Source organism: Benincasa hispida, chromosome 9 (genome assembly GCF_009727055.1).
Source record: "Benincasa hispida cultivar B227 chromosome 9, ASM972705v1, whole genome shotgun sequence".
In the NCBI taxonomy this organism is placed as follows: Eukaryota; Viridiplantae; Streptophyta; class Magnoliopsida; order Cucurbitales; family Cucurbitaceae; genus Benincasa; species Benincasa hispida.
In genome coordinates, this window is record NC_052357.1 from 65,230,845 (window position 1) to 65,256,919 (window position 26,075).

The window sequence follows — 26,075 nt, forward strand, 5'->3', positions numbered from 1 at the left end:
GGTCCATTAATATTTGGTTTATTACATGAGATGTATGGTTATTTATATGTCATATGGTATGCACATATAGTAAATCCCATCTTAGGTTATGCATTGGTCATGCATCATCTCTTTATTGTAAATGTTATAATTTAGAGAAGCATGATTTAATTATGTAAGAGCATGCTCATGCATCATATAATATAAAAGTTATATTTATGCATGCATAAAAAGCATTGACATGCATCATCTTTCTATTATAATTGTTATAGTACAAAGGTGTATGGAAAGCATGTTTGCTTGGTTATTACGTGTATATAAAAGTTATGTATAGTAATGACCGGACATTGCATGAAGCTTGACACATAGGTTTCTCTATAAGCATTATAAACACCTAGTTATACGCAATGTATTTTAGTTGTTTCTTTTTAAAGGTTAAAAAGAAATTAGAACTAAAGGCAATAAGAAAGACATGCATGCTCACTCATGTTTAATTCATGGTTTTAAAATGTTTAAAACTTGGATGACATAGACCTAAGATCACGGTTCTAATATGATCAGCAACCCTTAGGCTTTAATCTTCTAATCAGTTTAATAGGATTAAATTGACTAATAAAAGGTTAAAGTGTAGCAAATCTATCTATAAGGGACCTTTTGTCTAAGGTGGGTTCTGGCTAGGCTGGGGTATTGAAGTTGACGGAAACGTAACACCCCTACCATGGAACCTACCTGGAAAGGTGAATCAGATAGATTTGATGCATGGATGCAAGTTAAGGTCAGTCTATTAAAGTGTTTAAATGTGACTACTTGAACTTGTTTATTTCATAGACAAAATTTGTTTATGAGTGGACTTAAAAAGATAACTTAGACTAAAATCAGTAGCTGGATTATCTAGGTTAATGCACCTCTAGGTAGAACATTTAGTGGGAAGTACTTGTAGCATATGATGCTTCATTTAAACCTTTCACGTTTCTCCTATATAGTCCACACCGTGAGATCTACCCTCGGCCTCGTGGCACCCTAGGAATATCCCCCTAAAGGATGGTGTTTGGGTAGGTCAATATCAAAGTGGATGGAGATAGTGTTCATAGTAAGTGAGAGTGGGAAGTGTGACAGCATATCCCACAATCTCCCTCGTTAGATTGAATAAAGTTTCTGTGCATCGCCTCGAGGCATCCTGGGAGTGTCCCCCTATAGGATGACAGTTTTGCGCATTTCATTTCTTTGATCTCCTGTAAGAGGATAAGGTTACTTAATCTTAGGGCAGGACTCTGATGCCGAAAGCGAGAGATCACACTTATGCGAAATTGTTAAAGGCTAACAGTTCTAGACCAAATAGATGGTGGTTGTTCGGCTCAGTTCCAAGAGTTGGTTTTACCTAATGGTTGAGCAAGTCTCATCCCAAGTGAAAGGGCATATGATCATCCCACTGGTGACGTTTTTCCTGCCTCGCTAGGGCATGAAAAATAAAAGTCTTACACTTAAGGTACTTGAAACTATTTTGCACAATTAATTGGTTAAAATGTGGTTTAGCTAAATCTAATAAAAGTTTTGTTCGTTTTTCAGCAACAAGTTTGAAAATGGCCACAACCACTTTAGCATTGCTTAGCGTCGAGAAACTAACTGGCGATAATTTTTCAACATGGAATCACATGATCACAACAATTTTAATCATCGAGGATCTTATGTTTGCTCTTACGGAGGCCTGTCCTCCTATTCTAGCTCAGCATGCCGCTCGAAATGTTTGGGAGACATACGAGTGATGGACATGGGAAAATTAGAAGGCCCGAGCCTATATCTTGGCAAGTCTTAATCACGTCTTGGCCAAGAAGCATGAGCCCATAGTCTCAGCGCATGAGATCATGAAGTCCCTGCAGGGAATGTTTGGACAACTGTTTAAACAGCTTAAGCACGAGGCTCTTAAGTACATATTCAATTCCAACATGGAAAAAAGGCACCTCTGTTCATAAACATGTGCTTAACATGATGGTCCACACCTCATTGTGGCGGAGTTGAATGTGTCTACTATCGATGAGGGCAGCCAGGTTAGCATAATCTTGCATTCATTGCCGGAAAGCTTCCTGCACTTTGTTAGCAATGTGATTCTTAACAAAGTGAAATACACCTTTACAACTCTCCTCAACGAGTTGCAGACCTACGAATCTTTATTGAAAAGTAAAGAGAGCATGAAGGCTGAGGCAAATGTTACTTCATATTCAAGGATGCTCCATAGAGGTTCGACCACAAGAACGAAGGCTGCACCTTCTACTTCTAACTCTGAAAAGGGGAAGAAGAACAATGGTGGTAAGGGGAAAGGGAAGGTGCCTGTTAAACCGCAACTTGTCGTCCCAAGAAGGCATTCGCCACCGGTTGAAAAGGGAAAATGTTTCCACTACAATCAAAACGAGTCCCGTAAGAAAGCATAACTGTGGAAGGAACACAGTGCTGAATGCCTTCTTGGAACACAGTCCCCTTCCAAGATTGTTGCGAGAACACCTGTGGAGTTGTGGAACGGGCATAAAGCTAGTTTATGTCACTTCCGAATTTGCGGTTGTCCAGCACATTTGCTTGAGGAAAATCCCAAAAATTTGAAAACTTCACGTATCAGAGGTATATGCCTCTTCGTAGAGCTACGCCAAGGTAACGATCGAAGGGCGGTATATTATGATGTCTATCGAATAAATTAGTGTGTTGTTCCACGAAATTGCTCTTTCCTGGGAGAGGTCATATTATAAAAGGGAGCCCAAGCCCACAGTAGTAAAGTCGTGTTGCGTTGAGGCTATTCAATATGAAAACTAACTGCAAAAGACTTCAAATTAGAAGACCATGCATATCCCAATCAGGCAAGAGTTGAGTCAAGATAAGGTTAACTATCCCATACTAAAGAGTAGGTCGGTTTCACCTTAAGAGTTGAGGGAACCTCGACGTAGTGGGGGGTTGCGAACCCGCCCGTTCTCTATCTGGGTTTCATGAAAGTCCTAACTGTGGTAGCAGATGGTGACGTTGAGTATTCGTTCTCTTATCAGAAAGCAATGGAGGATGTAGATCGGAATTATGGGTCAAGGCCGTGGATCTCGAGATGGAGTCGATGTAGTTCAACTCCGTATGGGATCTTGTAGATCAGCCTGATGGGGTAGGACCTATAGGTTGTAAATGGATCTACAAGCACAAATGGGGTGCTGATGGGAAGGTGTAGACCTTCAAGGCTTGACTTATGGCAAAGAGTTATACCCAGGTAGAAAGAGTCGGCTATGAGGAGACTTTCTTGCCTGTTGCCATGTTAAAGTCGATTTGCATCCTCATGTCCATTGCAACTTATTATAATTATGAGATCTCGTAAATGGACATCAAGACGGCCTTTCTGAATGGAAATCTTACAAGCTTAAACGGTCCATTTATGGGCTGAAATAAGCGTCTAGATCTTGGAACATAGGGTTTGATAATGTGATCAAGTCATATGGCTTTGACCAGAACATTGATAAACCTTGTGTCTATAAGAAGATCGTCAACCCTTTAGTAGTTTTCTTAGTGTTGTATGTGGACGATATACTACTGATTCGGAATGATGTAGGTCTACTGACTACAGTTAAGATTTGGGAGAGGCTCAGTTTGTTTTGGGTTCAGGATCGTAAGAACAAAGTCATAACACTGTCTTAAGCATCGTACATTGACAAGATGCAACTCAAATACTCGATGTAGGACTCCAAGAGGGGCCTACTGCCGTTCAGGCATTAAGTCACTTTGTCTAAGGACATGTGTCCTAAGACACCACAAGAGGTGAGGAGATGAGACGAGTCCCATATGCGTCTGCCGTTGGCAGTTTGATGTGCGATGCCATGTACTCGACTAGACATGTGCTATGCTGTAGGCAACTAGGTATCAGTCTAATCTAGGCCACGGTCACTGGACAACAGTGATAAACATCCTCAAGCATCTTCAAAGAACGAGGGACTACATGCTCGTGTATGGATCTAGGGATTTGATCCTTACTGGATACACAGATTTTTACTTTCAGACTGATAGGGACTCTCGCAAGTCAACTTAAGGGTCAGTCTTTACTCTTAAATGGAGGAGTTGTAGTGTGGTGAAGCACTAAACAGGGGTGCATCACGGACTACACTATGGAGGCAGAGTACGTAGCGGCTTGCGAAGCTGCTAAGGAGGTCGTTTGGCTCAGGAAGTTCTTGACAGAACTTGAAGTTGTTCCAGATATGTCTAAGCCCATTACCCTCTATTGTGATAATAATGGGGCATGACGAAACTCCAAGAAGCCTAAGAGTCACAGGCACGACAAACACATAGAGCGAAAGTATCACTTAATCCGCGAGATAGTGCATCAAGGGGACGTGATCGTCACAAGATCGCCTCGGAGCACAATGTGCTGACCCGTTTACAAAGGCTCTCAAGGCTACAGTGTTTGAGGGTCACCTTTAGAGCAATGAGTCTACAGGATCACCCGCGGCTGACTAGAGTAAGTGGAGAGATTTTCTTGTACTAGGCTTTTATGCCCTAGTTTATTGTTTTGTACTAGTTTTTGTACACCTCTCTTCACTTTAGGACAAGTGGGATATTGTTGGGGTTTGATGCATTAAAGTCTCGTGTCCTGTAGTTGTAAAAAGTGTGTACGAACGCTTATGATGTATAATATCACTTCACTTCTTGTTTTTTCTCAATTGAATGTTTTATTTGCTTTACCACAAACCAATAAACCTAAAATCCCTGGTTATCTTTATTTAACTTAAGCATGTATGTGATGACATACAAGTGGATCATGTCTTAAGGGATAACCAAAATGGTCTATAGTATATGGATATAGGAGGGAACCTTATCCTGGCAACGCTACGGATGCGGCCCACTTTATGGAATGATCACAAGTGTTGTGACTTGTTATAGATGGTCTGATCTTGATCATTCGTGTAGGGACATGCAAGCATGGGCGTCCTATACAAAGAGTTTGTATAAGACCGGAACACGAAGTGTAACGTCTCTTTATATAACACCGTTCATGACAGAGACTTCACTTCACTAGGATGACCATAGGTAACATGATCTCAATCCTGAGTGAGTTGTGAACTCTTGCCATTGAGGGTGGTCCTTTTATTTGCATGGGTGCAAGTGGCCAGGGTCGCCGACTCAAACCTACCACTTTGGGGATTCGTCTAATTTGGGAGCTGAAAATTCAGCTACACAAGATGGAATTCACTCCTTCCCCGATGTAGGGGCAAGTAGAAAGATAGCTCCCTTAAAGGCTGATTCCAGGGCTTGAAGATGTGGCGCCACACACTTTCTCTTGGCCTAAGAGGTATTCACACATAGTTAGACTATGTTGTATTGTTCATTAGAAGAATCAGTGGTACTTAAGGAGTGAGATGTAACTATAGGGGGAAAATGGTAAATTGGCCCAACTGTACTTATGAGTGTCCGTGAAGGGTTATCGTACTCATGATTGATTATATCCGATGGATACAGAAATATATCTATGGTAAGAAGAGTTCAGGTGTTGGTCTTTAGTGGAATGTCTGGTAGTTAACGAGTGGTGGATCTCGTGGCTAAAGAGTTTAGTCAGTTATTCACGTACCATTGGAGCTTCGAGCCATAGGTCCATGAGGTCCCCTTGGTAGCTTGGATAAAGTTGAGAATCAGTTTTTGGGTCTGATTGAAATGTTCAAATTGACAAGAGGGAGTTCGATTATATTTGATATAATTGAACTGGTTAATTATATATGACATAATTGACTAAATGTATGAGATACATTATTTTTGAGGAAATTGGATATAAATATGATTTATATCAAGTAGAGGAGAAAACACTATAGTAGATATATGATATCAAACTATAGGTTAAGAATATAATATGATTATATTCTTCATTTAATTAATTAAGCGTTTATGAGATAATTGGCTGAGAATTTCTCTGGAATCGTGTGAAAGTGGCAAGATCGAATTCAGTTCTTGTTACTGAAGAATGAATTGAAAATTATTTTCATTTTGTAGGACATGCAGAAAAAGCTCACGGTGTGAAAGTATACGATCGTATAGCGTTGAGAGCCTATACGATAGTGCCCATCTTCCTAAACGATTGCACACCCGCACACTAAATGATCGCCCACTGATGCGCTATTTTATGCGATGGAATAATGGTGTAGAATGCGATGGTGGAACTGTCTCTTATACACATCTAGATGTGTATAAGAGACAGGCCGTAGTCCCTGGCAACGGCACCAAAAACTTGATGCGTGGTTAATGCGATGGAATAATGGTGTAGAATGCGATGGTGGAATATGCGTTGTGCATGCAAGTTTTCTCAGTGAGACCCAAGTATAAATCTTACTGAGTTGCCTAGTAAGCCCAAGGTCAAACACAGGGACTAAGGAAGACAATATGCGATGGTAATTTTGGATCACTTTGCGGTTACAATTAAATCAATGGTTTGGTTGGTTTGTTGTTTAAGGTATAAAATGTATGCGGCGGATTTGAGAAAAGAGTAATTATGTGACAGATACACTAAGTATGCAGAGGAACGAGTTAAAAAGGTCTTTAGCTAGCGTTTTCCGAGAATGCGTTCAAGCTATGTGATCATGCTACACTCATGCGACAACAAATCATTTTCCAATGCAAATGCGATAGCTCCTAATTTTAGGACGCATGCAATGAATGCGATAATGTCTATAAAGCTTATTCCTAAGTCTCTACTTCTTGCCTATGCGATGACGAAAGATGCACACAAGGACAAGGCGACCGCATACAATCATATCTTATCTCTAAGGTGCATGCGATGCATTAATAGCAAATAGAAATTATTCCTAAGCATCTATCTCTTGATTATGTGGTTCTAATCTGACTTTTCCAAGCCTAGATTCTATCCTTAGACTACCCTCCCGAGTATCTCTAATGGATGAATGATGCATGCACAATACAAGATAATCACATAGCATGAAGATCTCAGGTTATGTTGGCTAAGTGCTTCTCAACCCATTCGATAAATTTAGCTACTCATGCGTAATGTAAAGAGAGTGGACAGATATAAATATGCAATTTCCATTTTTATAAAGAGATTCAGAGTACAAAATGACAATGAAAACTAAGGGTAGAGAGTCTGGTAGCAATATCTTGCTTCCCAAGGCTTTTACACTGTTATCTCTATTTTGCCCAAAAGATGTTCTTGCTTTCGCAAGAGTTGGCCCCCTCTCTGATTTCGACGCTCCACGACACTCTTCCAAGTTCGTCGAGATGATCTCTCGGTAAATCTCCCTTCACTCGCTTTCGCCTTCTAAGTAAAAGAAAAACTATGAACAAGGCTACTTCTATCTATAGGGAAAATTCTGTAAACTGAGCAAACTGAACGAACCTTTAACTGAAGATGGCCTTCGGTATTTATAGAGCATAAGGGTGAAGAATTTTTTTCTCTCATATGATTGCACTAATAGGATGGCATTAGTTCTCTATCTGATACATCGAATATTTGTCACCGAAAAGTTGAGTGTACTTGCTACAGTAGGACGTTAACGACTTGTCAACTTAATTCGGAATCGACCGTCATCAGCTTTCTGTCCCATCGTGATTTATTGAGCTTTCACCCAGATGCGCCCACCTTGATGCGTCAGCTCTATGCCACCTTCTTGGGCAGCTTTTTGCGAGTGCAAACGATCGCATAGCCTTGCGGTCGAAATCTCTCAATGCGCTCGGACGTTATTTCTTCGGATCGCATTTCCTTCTTATGCCAATGCATTTTCTGCACAAAAATACATAAGTTAGTTGTTTCAATGCGATGGATGCATGCGATCGCAATGTTGTGAACTTAATGCTACGCAATATTGTATATTTTTATCATCGCAATCCTACATTGTTTTATAACTTTTCGTTGTAATAACGTGCATTTCTGCCCGTTATCACCTGCGATTTCTAAACGATCGCTTACTTTTTCTATATGATCATTTAGTGCACCGAGCAGACCTAAACGATCGCTTACCTTTTGATAGATGCTCACTTAGATAAGCACCCGACTATACGATAGTCTTCTACTATCTCCCACTTGCTTGTTCATTCAACACGATCGTCTTTTCCTCCTCCCTCTACTAATTCCATCAAAGTCCACCCTTTGGATTCTCACTCCGAGAATACCGAGGGCTTCGAGTAGTGGTGTCGTCCCTGGTTGCTGTTGGTTTGTGCACTACCAATCATGTAGTCGACCGTGGTGCTATTAGGCGACTGTTTGTGGGCGATAATAAGCATAGAGAAGTTCGCGTTTCTCTCAGTCTTTTGTATTTAATTGTTAAAGCATGCCAGTCATTAGTGTTACAATGCATATCTGTTTGTTCGAATGTATGTGTGGTAATTTTGTCACAATGAAATCGGAATGATCCACTTCTGCTCATGGATTCTTTTGTTTAAGAGTTTCTTCAATTAGAACCGTGATCTTAGGTCTATCTCAATCAAATTTTAAAACTCTTTGAAAACCTGATTAACCTAAGTTTGCATGCATGTCTTTCTTATTGATTTTAGTTTTAATTTCTATTATGACTCTTATAAATAGAAACAACTAAAATCATTCACATTGCTAAGCTAGACTAGGTATTTATAACTTTTATAAATAATGTTCATTCATTACTATATATAATTCTTATATAACTTGTAATGAACCAAGCATACATGCTTTCATACACCCTTATACTATAACGCTTATAATATAAAAATGATGCATGAATGTGCTTAATGAATGCATATATTATAACTCTTATATTATATGATGCATAAGCATGCTTTAAAGTAATTTAGTCATGCAAGCTATTATATCATAATTCTTATAATATAGATGATGCATGACAAGTGCATAACCTATGGTGGGTTTTAAAAAACTATATGGCATACTTTATGACATATAAAAATAAACATACATCACATGTACATTCATCAAGAATCAATGGACTGGGATGATTAGCCTAAAAAACCAGAAAAAATAAAGCTATCTATTACAAATCCAACGAGCCAACCAGTCCTAACAGGCGAATCGGGTCTTGAACTGCCAAGGTGAAGCATCGTTCATTTGATCGTATAGCAGCTTCGTGTGATCATCTAGTGACACTGAACGAGAATAAACGATCATTTAGCATGTATCGTGTACTTATGACTATGCGATGAAGCATGAAGGCCACGCGAATATGCAACGCACATCGTGTAACACATGCCTAAACGATCGAGTATACGACAACTATGCGGTGAAGCATGATTGTTTAAATGATTGCGGAGCAAGCATCAAGTATCATATACTAAGTGATCGAGTAGCTAGGGACTATGCGATGAAGCATGTTGGCCGATAATCATTTAGTGTGCATGTCAACCATGCGACGAGTATTAAAACCTCAACGATCGTTTACCTCAGCATCTACATGATCGAGTAGCCAACGCAATACGACCGAGTTAACACTTTACCCGATCGCTCAACATCATCCATGCGATCGTTTAGCAAATACTACACGATCGGGTAGAACTTTTATATACGATCGCGTAGCCAAATCTAAACAATCCTTTAGCTTAGGTTATACGCCGCGACCAACTCTTTGTCTTCTTCCACGATGAGAACGAAATCTTCATGCATTGAAGCTTCTTCATGAACGAATCTTACATACTCAAATACTTTAAATACAGGCTCGACAGCATTATCAATATACCCAAAAGCACAGGGGCCTTTACAAATGAACTTGAAAATGTAAAGAAAGCTTTAAATAACAGAGGCAACCATCCCAAAACATCCATTGATTCAAGTCCACAACTACATCTAACGTTTAAACGCATTGCAGACTATATAAAACCCACCACGACTGTAAATGTAATTCAGTGCATCAATGGAATTTAGACTATCAGAACAATATGGCTCTGATACCAATTGAAAGAACTCTTATCAAAGAGACCAGCAAGTGGAAGTAAAATCGTTCCAAACCCCATTGTAACAGAATATACACATTTACAATCAAACAGTAATAGTTATGCAAACACTCTAAATTACAACATGCTTCAGAAGGAAAAAACTAAGGATCAAGAGAACTTACCCTTGAAGAACTATTCTTCACGTTCCCTCGATCTTACTGCACGATCGTTCACCAACATGAACGTCACGCCTCAGCAATCTCCTCGAACAAGAACAAATTTCACTCGATCCTCGAAGAGGAAGTAACCAGCAGGCTACCTTAGTATTCTTAGTATGAGAATCCAGGAGTTGTGGACTCTGTAGAATTTGGTAGAGGGTAAGATGAATTTGACAAATCGTATAGACGATTGAGTAAGTGGGAGATGACTATAGTCTATCGTATAGACTGAGTACTCGACCGTTTAAAAAACAAGTGATTATCGTATAGAAAACTCGTTACACGATTGTTTATGCTCTCAAGCTATCGTATAGCTAGTTCTTTTGATCGTACGATTCTCAATTGCTTAATGATCGCATTCTGTAAAAAAGAAAATGATTTTCATTTTATCCATCAGTTACCATAACTGATCATAACTTCCCACTAAGTTGGTTATTGGGAGAAAAAACCGTAACCAATTATCCCATAATTGTTTTTATTATAAATAAATAATATATTCATAACCTATAGTTTAATATCACATCTCATGTAATATATAAATCATAGTTCTTTTTCTCCTTATAGCATTTAATAATAATTCCTCCAATTAATGTATCTAATACATTAAGTCAATTATATCTCATATAATTGATGCAATCTAATTATATCATATATAATCAAATTTTCTCTTGTTAATTTGAACACTTCAAACTAACCCAAAAACTGATTCTCAACATGAATCCATTGAGCTACCAAGGAACCTTATGAACCTGTAACTTGAAGCTCTAATGGTACGTGAAAAAACTGACTAAACTCTTTAATCATAATATCCACCGTCCGTTAACTCTCGGGCATTCCACTAAATACCAACAGCTGTACTCTTCGAGCTACAGATATATTTCTGTGTCTATTGGATATAATTAATCAACAGTATGATGACTCTTCACAAATCGCTCGTAAGTACAGTTAGGCCAATTTACTGTTTTGTCCCTGTAATTATATTTAACTCCTTAAGTACCACGGATTCCTCTAATTAACAATATATCATAGTTCTACTATGAGTAAATCCTTCTCGGAACAAGAGAAGGTCTGACGCCACATTGTTGAAGTCCCAGAATCAACTCTTAAGGGAGCAATTTATCTACTTACCCCTAAATCGATGAATGAGTGAATTTCTTCTTGTGTAGCTGAGTTCCCAGCTCCTCAATCAAACGAATCTCAAAAGTGGTAGGTTTGAGTCAGCGATGTAGCCACTCGCACTCATACAAATAAAATGACCGGCCTCATTGGCAGGATTTCCCAACTCACTAAGGATTAAGGTTATGTTACCTATGGTCATCCTAGTGAAATGAAAGTCTATGTCATAAACGGCATTATATTACGAGACTAAACATTTCGTGGTTCGGTCTTATACAAAATCTTTTGTATAGTATTCCCGCTCGCATGTCTAATACATGAATGGTTAGGACCAGACCATTTGTAGCACTTTACAGCACTTGTAACGTCTACAAAGCGGGTCACGCTCATAACATCAACAGGATAAGGTTTTCCTCCTTTATCCATATACTACAGACCATTTAGGCTATCACTTAAAGCACAATTCACTTGTATGTTATCACATACATGCTTAAGTTACAACGATAACCAGTGATTTTAGTTTCTTGGTTTGTGGTTAATGCAACTAAAATATCTCATATTTCATAGACAATAGTGAAGAAAATATCTCATATTATTACATCACAAATGTTTGTTCATACACGTGTTTACAAACTACTGGACCCTAGTTTGAAACCCCAAAAGTTTGAAACTTATGAATGTCCATTGCGGTGGCTTCCTCCAAGATGAGAAAGAACAAACTTGATTGTGACATTGAAGTTGTTGTTGGAAAGTAAGTGTTTGAAGTAATTGCAACCTTAGAACAATGTGACTATTCAAAATGGGATTGCGTTTAATACCAAACCAGTTATAGGAAGTTTTATCGTCTTCATTCATGTGACTAGTTTGCCCATAGAATTTGAAAGCTAACTGTAAACCCTATCAATTCCAGAACATACCTTATCAATCCTAGAACATCATTGTTGAAACCAATGTTCAATATAGAAACAAAAGCAGGAAACATGCTGAACTATTGATCGCAGATATAAGATTGAAAACGAGAGAGAGATTTTGGGGGCGACTAAGTGGAAAAGATAAAAAAAGATGAGATTTAGGATTTTTTTGTTATATTATTTTATTTAGATGTTAAATAATAATAATAATATAATAATATATTATAATTATTATTTTCTATATATATATATATATATATATATATATATTTCCATTTAAAAATTGAAAATATCGAGAATATGAAAAAAAAAACAATTTAATTTGATAATAATAGGTATAGAATAATGAACAAAGATTTAGATACAATTGAATTTGTAGCAAACATTTAAACAAATCATAAGTTAGTTAAATAAAATCAAATTTGATAATAAAAGATAAATTCGAAAATAAATTGGAGAGAAAAATCAAGAAGTTTTTGTTTATTGAGATTAATTCAAAAAGTAATTAGATAAAATCTAATTTATTAATAAAATATAAATTGAAATATAATTTGGGTGAAAAATCAGGAAATGAGCTCGTTTATTTATTTATTTTTAATCAGTTTGGTCATAATGTGATAGCTGAAGCTTCAACAACTATATTATATTCATAATTTCATTGTCATTTAAGCTTTAACAATTATACTATAGTTATAACTCCATCAATCACAAAACCTGCGAATCCATAGGGGGAAATAACCATAAATCTATCTCATTGTAGAACCATAGCAAAAACAACAATATTGCATATTGCAAAAGTGAATACTTATTGTCCAAAAAGATAAATTTTTGTTGAGATACTAATATAACAAAACAAAGTGTATATAAAAAGTTTTAAAAGGATATAATAATATAATATGATGATGAGTGATAAAAATTTGAAAAATTGAGAACTTTGAATGAAATTTACACTTTGTTTTATGAGAATATTTGTAAAATAATGAACAAAAACTCAATCGAAATTAAATATGTTAAAAAGAATTTAAAATAATAAAAAATTTAAAATTTTACTATAAACTAAAATTTAAATGGAAATATAAAAAACATCAATTGATCCATTTTGAATGAATTCAAAAAGTGGTTATGCAAATCAAAACTGATAAAAAATTGTCATTCGAAATTTAAACTTGGTGAAAAATGCGCCACCCTTTTTTACAAAAGCCGTTTGATTGAAAAATGATAATCTACGCTTACCCATTTACACTATATTTCTATTCAGAATTGATAGATGCTATAACAATTATATTATATTCAATATTGTTGTTGGCTAACCATATTAGGAGCAAATATGGTATTATAAAAGTCGACTTCACGTGAGTGACACACGTTTTGCCAAAAATCTCATTATTTTTGAATTTTTCTATAAATCCAAATGAACAATCAAATCTTGCTATTTTCTCCAATTTCTCTAAAATTTTTGAAAGGTGGGTCAAATTTTGGATGGACGTCAAAATTTGACACATACATAAAAATTTTCCTTAATTGAACTAATTGAATAACAGTATTATTTTCTGATTTTAATATTGTTTTTTAAATAAATAAAAACTAAAATTAAAAAAGAGAGTAGGTGTTGTCGTTTTATCTCTGTTTTTTTTTTGGTATTGTCCTCTTAACAATTTTGTGCAGATCTGCAACAGTTCAAAAAATGGGAAGTTGATTTTAATGGCGTAACCGGTGGAAAAACAAGCTGCCTTTTCTTCCCCATGTACGAAAAAACAACAAAAAAATAAAATAAAATAAATATTTAAATAGTAAAATTACTATAAATATTTTCAAATATAATAAAATGTCACCGACTATCATTGATAAACAGTGACATTATGCTATATTTTTAAATAAATTCACTTATTTTCCTATATTTGAAAATAATACTTAGAATTTTTCATTTAACATATTGTGATGCTATGATTTGGTGGAATTTGTAGCTTGAAATATATTTTTTAAGAAGAGCGTATATTTTAGTAACCTTGAGTTGAACTCATGTCCATTTTTTTTTTCTTTTGAGAAATTAAACTTCTAACATCGTGAATAACATTTATGTTGGTGTGATCCACTCTAATCATATAAAATAAATTAAAAAGGGATTCTTACAGATTTGGCAAAATAAGATTAAAAATTAGGTCCATGGACCAAACTTATTATTTTTGCAAAAATAGTAAAAAAAAAAATAAGTTCGACTCACGTGATACACTTAATACCTTGATACACTATTGATATACATTTGATACACTACTGATATATACTTAATACACTTGATACATTATTGATAGACATTTGATACACTTGATACACTTGATACACTATTGATAGACGCTTGATACACGGTTGAAAATGACTACTTATTTATATGTTTTAAAGACATTCATAAAAATGATTTTTCTAAAATAATTTTTTATCCAATTATTCCAAACACGCCCAATTTGTCAAAAATGAGTATACTAAATTGAGTGTTAGTAAGTTTTATGTTGAATCCCCTCGACCTATTGTACATTTGTACTTAAAAATGAAAGAAATAACATCATTTAAAAAAGAAAGAAACTACAAAAGAGATTTAAAAAATGTAACAAATACAAAAATTAAAGTGAGTAATAACTCACAATATCACAAACAAAAAATACAAAAGTATACCAATCGATGAAAAAAACACACAACTAATATATGTTAATTGTGGTATATTAGTTGATTACTATACAAAAAAAATGTGGGTTTATTAAAAGGGCAAAATTGAAATATGAAATAAACGAATTTTAAATTTGAAATTTTTGTCGTATCTACAATTTTCTGAAGGCATGCCTTAATTATATATTTTGGATTTGCCACCCAGGAACTCCATCTCAAAATTTATTGATGTCAAAATCCAGACATGAAAAAATGTACCTGACTCTCATATAATAGCAGAGAACATGTTCTGTAAGATGGAAAGATCTGCACATCAATGTGGTGCTTGTCACCGATATGCATAAGTTATAAAATGTATTTATGTAGCAAGTAGTGAGTTTAAATATAAGAATGAGTGTATGTCTCCTTGGAGCTATCATGATATTTATAAGTACAGTTGACCTAGCTATAGGTTCTTCCCAATAGGATTTTATAGTTGCATTCGGATTATCCTTTAACCCATTGAGTTGGATCATACGAAAGACATCCCCCATTTGGTATTTTGCTAGGCCAACTTTGGCCAAGGCGAGCACTTTCCCTTAATTAGCTCTACTGTGCATGCCTTATTTAGACATTTTTTTTTTAACTTAATGGGTTGTATAACATAGTAGATAAACATGAATGTCATCTCAAAATCATTTGGTAAAGGAGTAAACTCATTCCTCTTATAAAGTTCGTGTACTATTCCTATCTTTTCCATATAAAATTCTCAACAATATAAACTATGTTATTTGAAGAGGTTTAAAAAACATATCATTAACCATAGTATTATGCTTACACTATTTCGAAATCTACAAATGTAAACAAAATTTCTATACCCCTCCAATATGCTTCAAAATAAATTGTTTTAAGAATTGACTAAAATAATAGAGAAATTTTTGTACAGATGACCTTATCCTGGTGACACTACAAATGCCCATTTTGTAGATGTTACAATTGTTGTAAAGTGCAATAAATGATCTGATCCCGATCATTCATGTGGAGACATATGAGCGGGGGTATTCTATATAAAGGAGTTTGTATAAGACTGGATTAAAAAATGACTAGTCTCTTTATATAACGTCGGTAATAATAGAGACTTACATTTCTCCAGGATGACCATAGATGACATAACCTGATTCCTGAGTGAGTTGTATACTTCTGTCTATGAAGGTGGTCCTTTGATTTATATGGGTGAGAGTGGCTAGATCGACGACTCAATAAGCCTACCATTTTGGGGATTCGTCTGATTGGGGAGTTAGGAACACAACTACATAAGACGGAGTTCACTCATTCCTTAACGTCTGGGTAAATAGATAAATTGCTCCCTTAAGGGATAATTCCATGACTTGAACAATATGACACCACACCCCCTCTTGGCTGGAGAAGGGTATGGTCATAGTTGGACTATACTTGATTAGATTTTAGGGACGTCTCCTCCAATCCAAAGTCGTCGAATCCCTTACTTGATTGGATGAACTATAGCGATTTTCATTTTTCTCATGCTTGTCCCACTTGGCCTTAGGAATGTCATTTTACTAAGTTTTCTTTTTGGGCATAGCACCATCGTGATTTTAAATTAAAGAAAAATCAATGCATCGCAACGTCAAGATTTATTTGTGATTTAAAAATATATGCATTAGTGTATACAAAATAGTCCACAGTGAGTTAGATGGCTCCTGCGAGGCCAAGTGGCATAATAGTGAGAAAAAATGAAAATCGTGATAGTCTAACTAATCGGGTCAATGCTTCGATGACTCTCAAGTTAGGCAAGACGTCCCTAACCTAATGCTATGTAAAATGTGATAAGTGCATTTTAACATAAGCAAAAGGTTAGTTTTCATTTATTTTTAGAGAACGGGTCATTAATGATTAAGGGAGTTGAGAGTCAATCATTCATACAGATTCTCAATATACAATGTGTGTTTAGTGTTGAAATTGAAGTTACTATTAAAAAAAGCATTAGGGGTGTACATGGTCCGGGTTGGGCCGGATTGGAAGAATTTTGTGAACCAACCCAAAAATTCGGATTGGCTAATAATGAACCCTATTAGTTCATTTTTTAAGGGTCAACCCAACCCAAAATTTTCGGATTGGGCAGGGTTGGGTCACCCGTTTTTTTTTTTAATTTTTAATTTGACTGTTTTTTCAATACTTCCTTAATCCTTCTATATTGAATGATTTGATTTTTGTGGATCAATAAACCTTCATATTTAAAGAAGTGAACTAATTCTAAATATATTATATCAAATCAATTAATAAAAATTTAATAATAAAAAACATGTAATCTATGTGAAATTTTAGCATTGATATTAAAATACAACCACCATAAATTCAATATAAACTTCAAAAGAAACTTCCTCAAATAATTCAATTCAAATGTTCAAGTTCAAAGTCTCTACACAAAGACACAAAGTTCAATAATAATCATTCCAAGTTCAATAAAAAATCCAAGTTTAATAATAACTATTCGTTTATTACATAAAATTCCAAATTATTCAAAAGCACCATGAGCATGAAGAATGATTTGAGTGAGTTTTCTTCTTCATCTTTGATTCTTTAGTCTCTTCACTTCTCAATTCCTAAAAAAATTACAAATACATTAAACCAAGAGGATCATTTAGAAATAATAATAATATTTTATCTTATGGTAGTAAAACTTACCACTAAAATCATCATTATGCTCCAAATTCAATTCTTTATTTTAAAACAACAGACGAGGATGGACTCTCTACAAAACAAATCATGCAAAATTAAATATATTAATTTGTTAGATATGTACAATAAAAAATTCATTTAATTACCTGACTCAATATTTTTCCAAGTCTCTAACTCTTCAAGTTGTGGATGGAGATCTAGTAACACTGAGCCGCCTACTATTTTTGGAGTCAAAGAACTTCGAAAGAATCAAGAATCCTCCCTCCCGTACTAAACGCAGATTCAGAAGCAACTGTAGATATCAGAACTGCCAAAACATCTCGAACAATTTTTTGTAACCATTCATTTTCCACCAATACAATATCTCAAAATCATCTTTATCTTCTATAACCTTGTCAGACAAATCATTCTCCACTTCCAAAGAACTTTCTTCTTCTCTTTAACTTCTTAAAAGTTATCCATGGATCATCTATATCTTCGTCCACCCGATGATCATCTTCATTTTTATTGACATTTTTTTATTGTTGAGAATCATTGGTAGTATGACTACCTCAAAGTGAAGTATTATGTGATTTGTAAAAGTCATATAGACGATACAAATATAATTTCATACTCTCAACCATATTCTTAACCACGTCACTGTCATAAACATTGGAAAGACAATAATTCAAATACTTTAACTTGTACCAATGATCAATCACCATAGCCACAAACATCAATTTATTCATTTTTTTCAAGTAAACCTCAATACTTATCAAACTTGGTCTTCATATTCATAGCTATCATACTTCGAACATAGTTGGTATTGTTGCTCCATTTGTTTAAAGCAAACTAAATTTTATTAATTTCCTTATAATCAACATTAGAAGTCATATATGAAGATCCACTTATCGTTGTGGTGGTATCATAAAACCTCTTCAAAAATTTAATAAACACACCTACAGTCAATCAATCAGATGTACTTGGGGGCCCCAATCTTTTATTTCCACAGTATCTTCCTCGAAGTAATCAACAAAATCTGAGTCTTCTTTCTCCTCATCTAAAGTTCTAAAAGCTTTCTCAAATTTAATTGCATGTTCAAGCATTAAATAAGTAGAATTCCACCTAGTTGCCACATTTAAACAAACAAGAACCTTACACTGAATTTTTTTTTGTTTCATGCAAGCTTTAAATTTTTCCATTCTCCTAGGTGATGATTGAACATATCTCACAGCATTACGAACACTAGCAATAGAATCATGCATATCTTTCAGTCCATCATTCACAATAAGATTAATAATATGGGCACAACACCTCATGTGTAATAGTTCTCCATCTAAAACAACCGATTTCCAACTTTTAAGTCTTCTCTTAACGTAAGAAATAGCCACATCATTAGAACTTGCATTATCAACGGTGATGGGAAAAAAAATTTCAATCCCCCATTCCAACAAACAACTCTCAATCATCTTCTCAATAGTCTCCCCTTATGATTAGCAACTTGACAAAAACTCAAAATCTTCTTATGCAAAACACATTCATAATCAATAAAATGTACAAGGATGACCATGTAGTTCACATTTTGTAGCGAAGTCCATCTTAGCGCATGCTAGTCTACACGCTTGTTGGCTAAACAATGTCGTCACAAAGTTACTAGCATGACTCATTTCCCATCATTTGAAGGTACGAGAGTTAGAGTGGTTTATCCTTTTTCTTCTTCTTTATATGGATACTTTTTACATTGATTTCTTAAGTGCTTCCATAAAGTACTAGTTCCACAAGTATTACTATCACATGTGTAATCTTTACCACAATAGTTACACTTGTACTTAGCTCCATCATTAGCACTTGTTTCCATTTTTGTGAAATGATCCCACACAGACGAGGTTGGTTTATTAGGTCTCTTTCTATTAGACTTGGGAGGTAGAGGTGGTATATCTTTAGGAGTTTGACTAACATTAGGAGGGGGAGGGGGAGGAGGAGGAGGAGGAGGCATTTCATTATTACCAGTTCCACTTGCATTACCACTACTACTGTCCATCTATAAAATAAATGAAACTAGTAAACAACTAATTACACCTATCTATACAATTAAAAAAAAAAAAAAACAAACACTAGCTTCTCAATTAACTCATAACAACAATAAACAAACAACTCATGTATAAAGATTAATCATTAATCAATCACACATAAATAGTATATGTACACACTACACAATAAAAATTAAATTAGTTTACTCACGTGAAAGTTTGAAAATGGTGATTCGGCAGTGTCTGATTCCTTGTCCATTGGGACAACTTTGAAGAATCTATCTAACTGTTCTCAAGATACTGCGAGATTGAACAAAAATAAATGTATTAATCAATCACGGTTAAACGGATGGCGTGAAGCTTGTAATTAAGGCTATATAACGTTTTGCATACAAAAGTATCTGATTTGAAATGTCAACAAAATGTTATCTTTTCAAATGTCAACAAAATGATATTTGAACAAAATGCATACAAATGTCAACAAAATGCATACTAACGTTTTGCATACAAAATGCATACAAATGTTAACGTTTTGCATACATAAGTATCTGATGAACAAAATGCATACAAATGTCAACAAAATGTTATCTTTTCAGGGCATCCATACAAATCTCCCTACAATAAAAATTAATGTTATTTGATTTGAAATTCAGGGCATCCATACAAATCTCCCTACAACAAAATGTAACAAATGTTATCTACTTGCTTTATTGAAGAAAATACCCCTAATGATGAGTCGTTCATGAAGCTTGGAGCAATAGGCGAGGTGGAGACCGGATCTGACGAGACGGAGAATGGATCTGATCTGACGAGGCGGAGACGTGAAGTGTGGGAGTCGATTGGCGATGGCGATGGGAGAAGCGACGGGAGTGGCGCAACAAGGGTTTCAAAGTGCGGTATTGCTGGGATGGACAAAACAATTTTTTTTTTTTATAATATATATATTAATAAAAAGAAAAAAAGAAAAAATATTCTCCGGATGGCGTGCGTGCAACCACTGGGGCTCGACCCTTTTATGTTTTATTTCATTATATATATATATATTCGGGTCGGGTCGACTCGACCCTGAAAATGGCTAATCCGAGATCCAATCCGAATTTAATATTTTTAAAAATTTTTAATCCAACGCAACCCTTGCGGTTTGGGTTGGGTAATCCGGATTGGTCGGGTTACCAGATTATTTGAATACCCCTAAAAAGCATGTTATATATAAAATCATCTCATCAAAATAGAGATGATGTGGTTTTAGGGCAAGTAATTCTTCCGGTCTAAATGATTCTAGCATCCTCTCATTCATTCTAAATCACTCTCAAGTGAACCCTTAAACTTCAAAGAAGTACATTTCAAGAAAGTGGGACAAATTTTTTAATGACATTAGAGTACATTTCAACTCATTGTTTTAAATAATTTAAAAAATTTTCTAAAAAATAATTTCATCATTTAATTTTAATCGAAAAGTGATTTTAGTCATTTGAAAATAACTCCGTACCTTTAAATATTGATACTATTTACTAAAGCAAGAAAATTTCTTAAATTTATGGAAAACCAAACATAATTGTTAAGATTTCACACTGAAACCTCACCGTTTCTATAATATATATGATTTTTTTAAAAAATATATATATAATATATATGAAACATTTCTCATTTTCAATTAGTTTCGAGATGAAACTTTAGGTTAAAGCATTTGTATGAGAATGAACAAAAAATTGAAAGTCAATTTCTTTATCATACACATTTTGAAGTTAGGAACCTAATTAACACAAAATTAAAAGTTTGGAACCTAATTACGCTTATAAAATTTCAGAGATCAAATAACAACAAATCTAAAAATTCAAGTAGTAAAACTTATAACTTAATAAAAAATATTTTAACTTAAAAAAATACATTATATTACTTAGTTGCTGTTTAATGTTTAATGAGATGAAATTATGGGTTTGGAATAAATAATTATGATCAACCTCATCAAACTTAGGAGTTTATATATATATGTGTGTGAACCAAAAAAGTGCATGTATAATGTGATAAATGGAATAATTTTCTCAAAAGATATATACAATTTATTTCAATTTTTTCATAGTACATTTTGATCACAAGGGACTAACTTCCTTCCCTTTCTACACAAAGCCTGTTCGCCAACTGAGTCAACGGACTTCCCGTAACTATACCGTAACGGCATCCTCCCGAATCGTCTATGAAACTCCGTTATACACCGTCCCCTTCTCTTCCTATGCTCCCCTTTCCTATTACTCAGCCCTATCTCACTAACCCCTTCCCTCAATCCGAGCCGTTCATTCTCATCATCGTAATCATTCCGTGGGTCTCCCCAGTCCCTGATCCTCTGCGCCGCAACCATAATAGGCCCAGCGTTCGACATGTCGGCCACCACGAAATTCATCAAGATATCCTCGCAATTACGCTCTCGATCGACAACTCTCCGCATGTCGGCCATCGCCGCTCCGCCTCCACAAGAATACTCGAACAAATACTCCGTCTTGAGAATCATCAGTTTCGTGAGTACGATCGAGTACCTGTCTTGATGAACGGTGTAGATCCATTCCCGTCTCGAGAGGTCTAGATCGTGGGACCGGACGAAGAAGCCGACAAGTCGTTCGGGGTTTCTCCCCCAAATTCTAAACGCGAATTCGAGGGACGATGTGTCGATCTCGACGTCATCGTCACAGATCAAAACGGCGCCGGTTTGGATGGATTTTCGAGGAAGGAAGCGAGAATTGAGGCTGTTTGAAGATTGGCGGATTAGGGAGATGGGTCCTGTGGTGAGGTTTTGAGCCAATTTTGTTAGGGTTTTTGTTGAGGTTGAGGGATTTCCCCATAGGATCAGTACTGTGTGTACAAATGGGGATGCGGCATACGTGGAAGCAATTGATTGGAGGAGAGGGATGCGGGACTCGTAATAGCCGTTGATGAGGACCGTGATTTGATCTGATCGTAGATTCCGTCGGTCCGGTGGGGATGCGGCGGCGCACGTGGCGGCGGTTTCTTCATGTAGAGAGGACACGGCGGTGGAGAAAGAGAGGAGGAGGACTAAGATCGTTAGAAAGTGGAAGTTCATCTTCACTTGTTTCTGCCTTGAGCAAGAAGCAGGAAATATTATCTTATTCGCAGTTAGTTCTTTTTTTTAAAAAAAAATAATAATAATTTAATTTATTTTGTTATATTTTTCTCATTAAACGACATCGTAAGTAATAAGCTGATGCGTAAACTTTACTCTGTTTCGTAAAGAAAATGGGAAGAACGTGAACAGCAACCCATGGAAAGTGTTCCTATGATAATAGGTTAAATTATAAATTTAATCCGAAGATATAAATAATTTATAAAGATATTGAAAATAAATGAAAACGAATATTGGATGATGAGGTGTCATAATATGTATGGAAAAGAGAAGTTATTTGGGGGAGGATTTTGAAAAATTTGAGTGGAGGGAGGAGATATGAAGCTATGATATTGAAGGGGAGAGAAAGGAAATGATATTGGGGAAAGTTGGAGAAAATAAATGGGAAAGAGATTGAGATTTGATATATATTTTTAGGAATAATATCTTTTTCGTCTATGAATTTTTGCTTTAGTTTCTATTTGGTTTCTAAGTTTTAAAAGATTACACATTTAGTCCATAAATTTTAAGCCTCATTTCAATTTAGTCTTCAAGTTTCAAAATGTTATAAATTTAACCTTATTTGAATTTTGTTTTAATTTGGTCATTGGGTTTCGAGATTAACCTTAATTTTTCGGTAAATACTCACTTTCAATCATTGACCTCAATTTTTGTTAATTAATTAAAAATAATCATGAAATGAAATTTTAAATTTAATTTTAAAAGTGATAAGAAACTTAATTAATTATAAAACTTTTAACGATTTTTAATTTATTAACATAGAAGAACTCTAAAGACAACAATGATTATTTGGTGAAAAACCGATGTTAAAAATGTAATTTTGAAATATAAGGACCAGATTGGGACAAAATCCTGATGGGAATCATAGGCTGATGTTGACTTTCCAGTGCTCTTCTTCTTAAGAAAGCGTAATCTGACTTGACTAAACTATGGGTGTGGGAGAAATAATGAATAAGAAACCTGTTGGAAAAAGGTTGAAAGATCAGTTTATTGCATCTCGAAGACCATTGAGTCCTCCTTTTTTCGGACAACACATACAGAGGGAGCCCTTCCACACGGAACTCCCAAATCACTATGGCCGACTTTCGTCTCTATTAAGGCTATCACGAACGCCTGCGAGAATGAGAAGGCGATCATAGTACGTCAAGCTCAAATGTCAATGGTAAAATTATAACATTTTAAAACCCATGGATTAAATTGACACCAAACTCAAAGTTTAAGGACTAAATGTATAACATTTTAAAACTTATGGACTAAATAAAAACTAAACTCTCAAAACCTAGGGGCCATAAAGATATTTTTTCCTATATATATATATACATACATATATATATATTTTTATGTAGAGGAAGGTATTGATCCAAATCCATGGCCAAGCAAAGGATGTCTATCCCAAGATGAGAGAGGACTCTCTAAGAGAATGCAAAGTTCAATATTCAAATTGATATTCAATCTATTACAAACCCTATATAGGCTATTTATAGCCTTAACATGAAATATGAAAATAACTAATTAAACATCAATACATGAATAACGACGAGGAGAATTAGAAGATTGTTAGAGATGTATAATTGGTTATCTATTTGTTTAAGGTTTCTGGTATTTGCTCATTGGGTCAATTCAATGATGTCTTAGAATATGTCTCACAGAATATTGTTTTGAACAATATTTCTTTTCTTATTTGAAATATTATGTCTTTTTATTTTTCTCTAGGCTACTTTCCTTATTTATGGTCTACCGAATTTGAATGAGGATATTTTTCATTTTTCTGTGAGCTATTTTAGTGCAAGAAGTAGTCTTGTTAAGATTGTCGCATAGAGATGGAGTTCTCATCTTTGGGGGAATCCTAAGATTACGTTCATAGAAAATGAGTTCTCAAACTTAAGGGTTCTAAGTTCTTCAAGTGAAGGGGAGTTCATGAGAAGAAGGAAAGATAACTTCATTATGAGAGGAAGACACACACTTAATTGAAGCCTAAGTATCTCTTCACTAATATTCACATACAAGAGTAGTATATATTAGTCAATCTTTAGTTTAGTCAATAATTTAGATTCATTAGCGTTTAATTACTCTATGTGCAAGTTGACAACATAAACACGGGTATACAATAGATCCACACAAAATGGTAACCTAAGATGTACTAAAATAATAATAATTAAAGAAAAAACAAACAAACACAAGTATATACTAGGGGTATGAACAATTCAGTTCGGTTTGATTTTGAGCAAAACCAATGTCGAACCGAACAGATCGGTTTGTAACAACATTCAACTGTTGAAAACCAACTCTAATCGGTTTGAGTTCCTTAACCGAACCACCTTGATTCGGTTTGGTTCGGTTAAAATCGATTTTTCCATTTAAAAAAAATCTCTTCCCAACCCAAATACAAAACCCATTTTTAAATACCAAATTAGTCATAGAATACCTTTATTGCATTAAATAAATGGAGGTGGAGCTGAGAAAATTGTCGAGTGTGCTATCGAAGTTTCATTGGAGGTCCTGACTGGCGATGGAACTGAGAAGTGAAGGAATCGAATTCCTTAGAGGAAGTGTGTGAATGCATGTGCCAATAAATTTCATTTTGGAAAACATGAAAAATAAAGAAAATACAAAGAACATGTGCAGAATAAACATTAATTCTATAGCATGCCTTTAGGGAATGAGAACAATACCTCTTGAAAACCATTTTCAACAAAATCTTTCTTCTTGCGTTGATCTCACGAATAAACACGAACTCAAAACTTATTTCAATTCCCACGAACAAGGAGTGAGACACTACCACTTGGTACCTCGCTATTCTTTGGACAAGTATCAAGAATGGTGAGATCCTTATTTGGAAAGGAGAAATTTGTGAGAGAGAAGTTGGGGAAGATGTAGTTTTTTTTTTTTTTTTTTTTTTTTGGTGAGAGAGTGAAAGAATATGTTGAGGGAGGAGTTACAACTCCCCTCCACCAATATTTAGGGAGTTATTCTCATTTATTTAATATATATATAAAATCAAATTTAATATATAGTTAAATAATTATTGATTAATTAATCATCAATTAATTAATTAATTATCATATATTCAATTTCATTTGAATCATATTCAAATAATATCCTCTCATATAACCTACAATTTTAATATGAATCTCATTCATATAAATAATATTTCAATCGAATTCAAATATTTATTTCTCTCATATAACCACCTATAGTTTTAATATGAATCTCATTCATATTGAATTTAACGTATAATTTGATATGAAACTCATTCATATAAATAATATTTGAATTTTATTCAAATATTTATCTCTCTCATAAAATAAAGTAATTTTGAATCTCATTTAAATTTAACTTTATATCATAATGTATCTATATGTATTATATTAATTGTGTGATGATATCTCATACAATTAATTCCTTTATTTAATTCTTATTTAAGCGAGATAATTTAAATTAATCCAGAATTAGATGATTATTGTTTTACCCAACTAGCAAGGGTCAAATGGACTAGCTAACAATGGATCTA

The 26,075-nt window shown here is 34.7% G+C and overlaps 1 protein-coding gene across 1 annotated transcript; it reads right to left on the reverse strand.

The window, feature by feature from the left end:
• Positions 1 to 21,446: 21,446 nt before the first annotated feature.
• Positions 21,447 to 22,558, reverse strand: LOC120086373 (glycosyltransferase family protein 64 C3). Its single transcript, XM_039042990.1, has one exon. It carries the CDS (start codon positions 22,502 to 22,504, stop codon positions 21,506 to 21,508), a length of 999 nt encoding a protein of 332 aa, XP_038898918.1. The 5' UTR covers positions 22,505 to 22,558; the 3' UTR covers positions 21,447 to 21,505.
• Between the last annotated feature and the right edge of the window lie 3,517 nt (positions 22,559 to 26,075).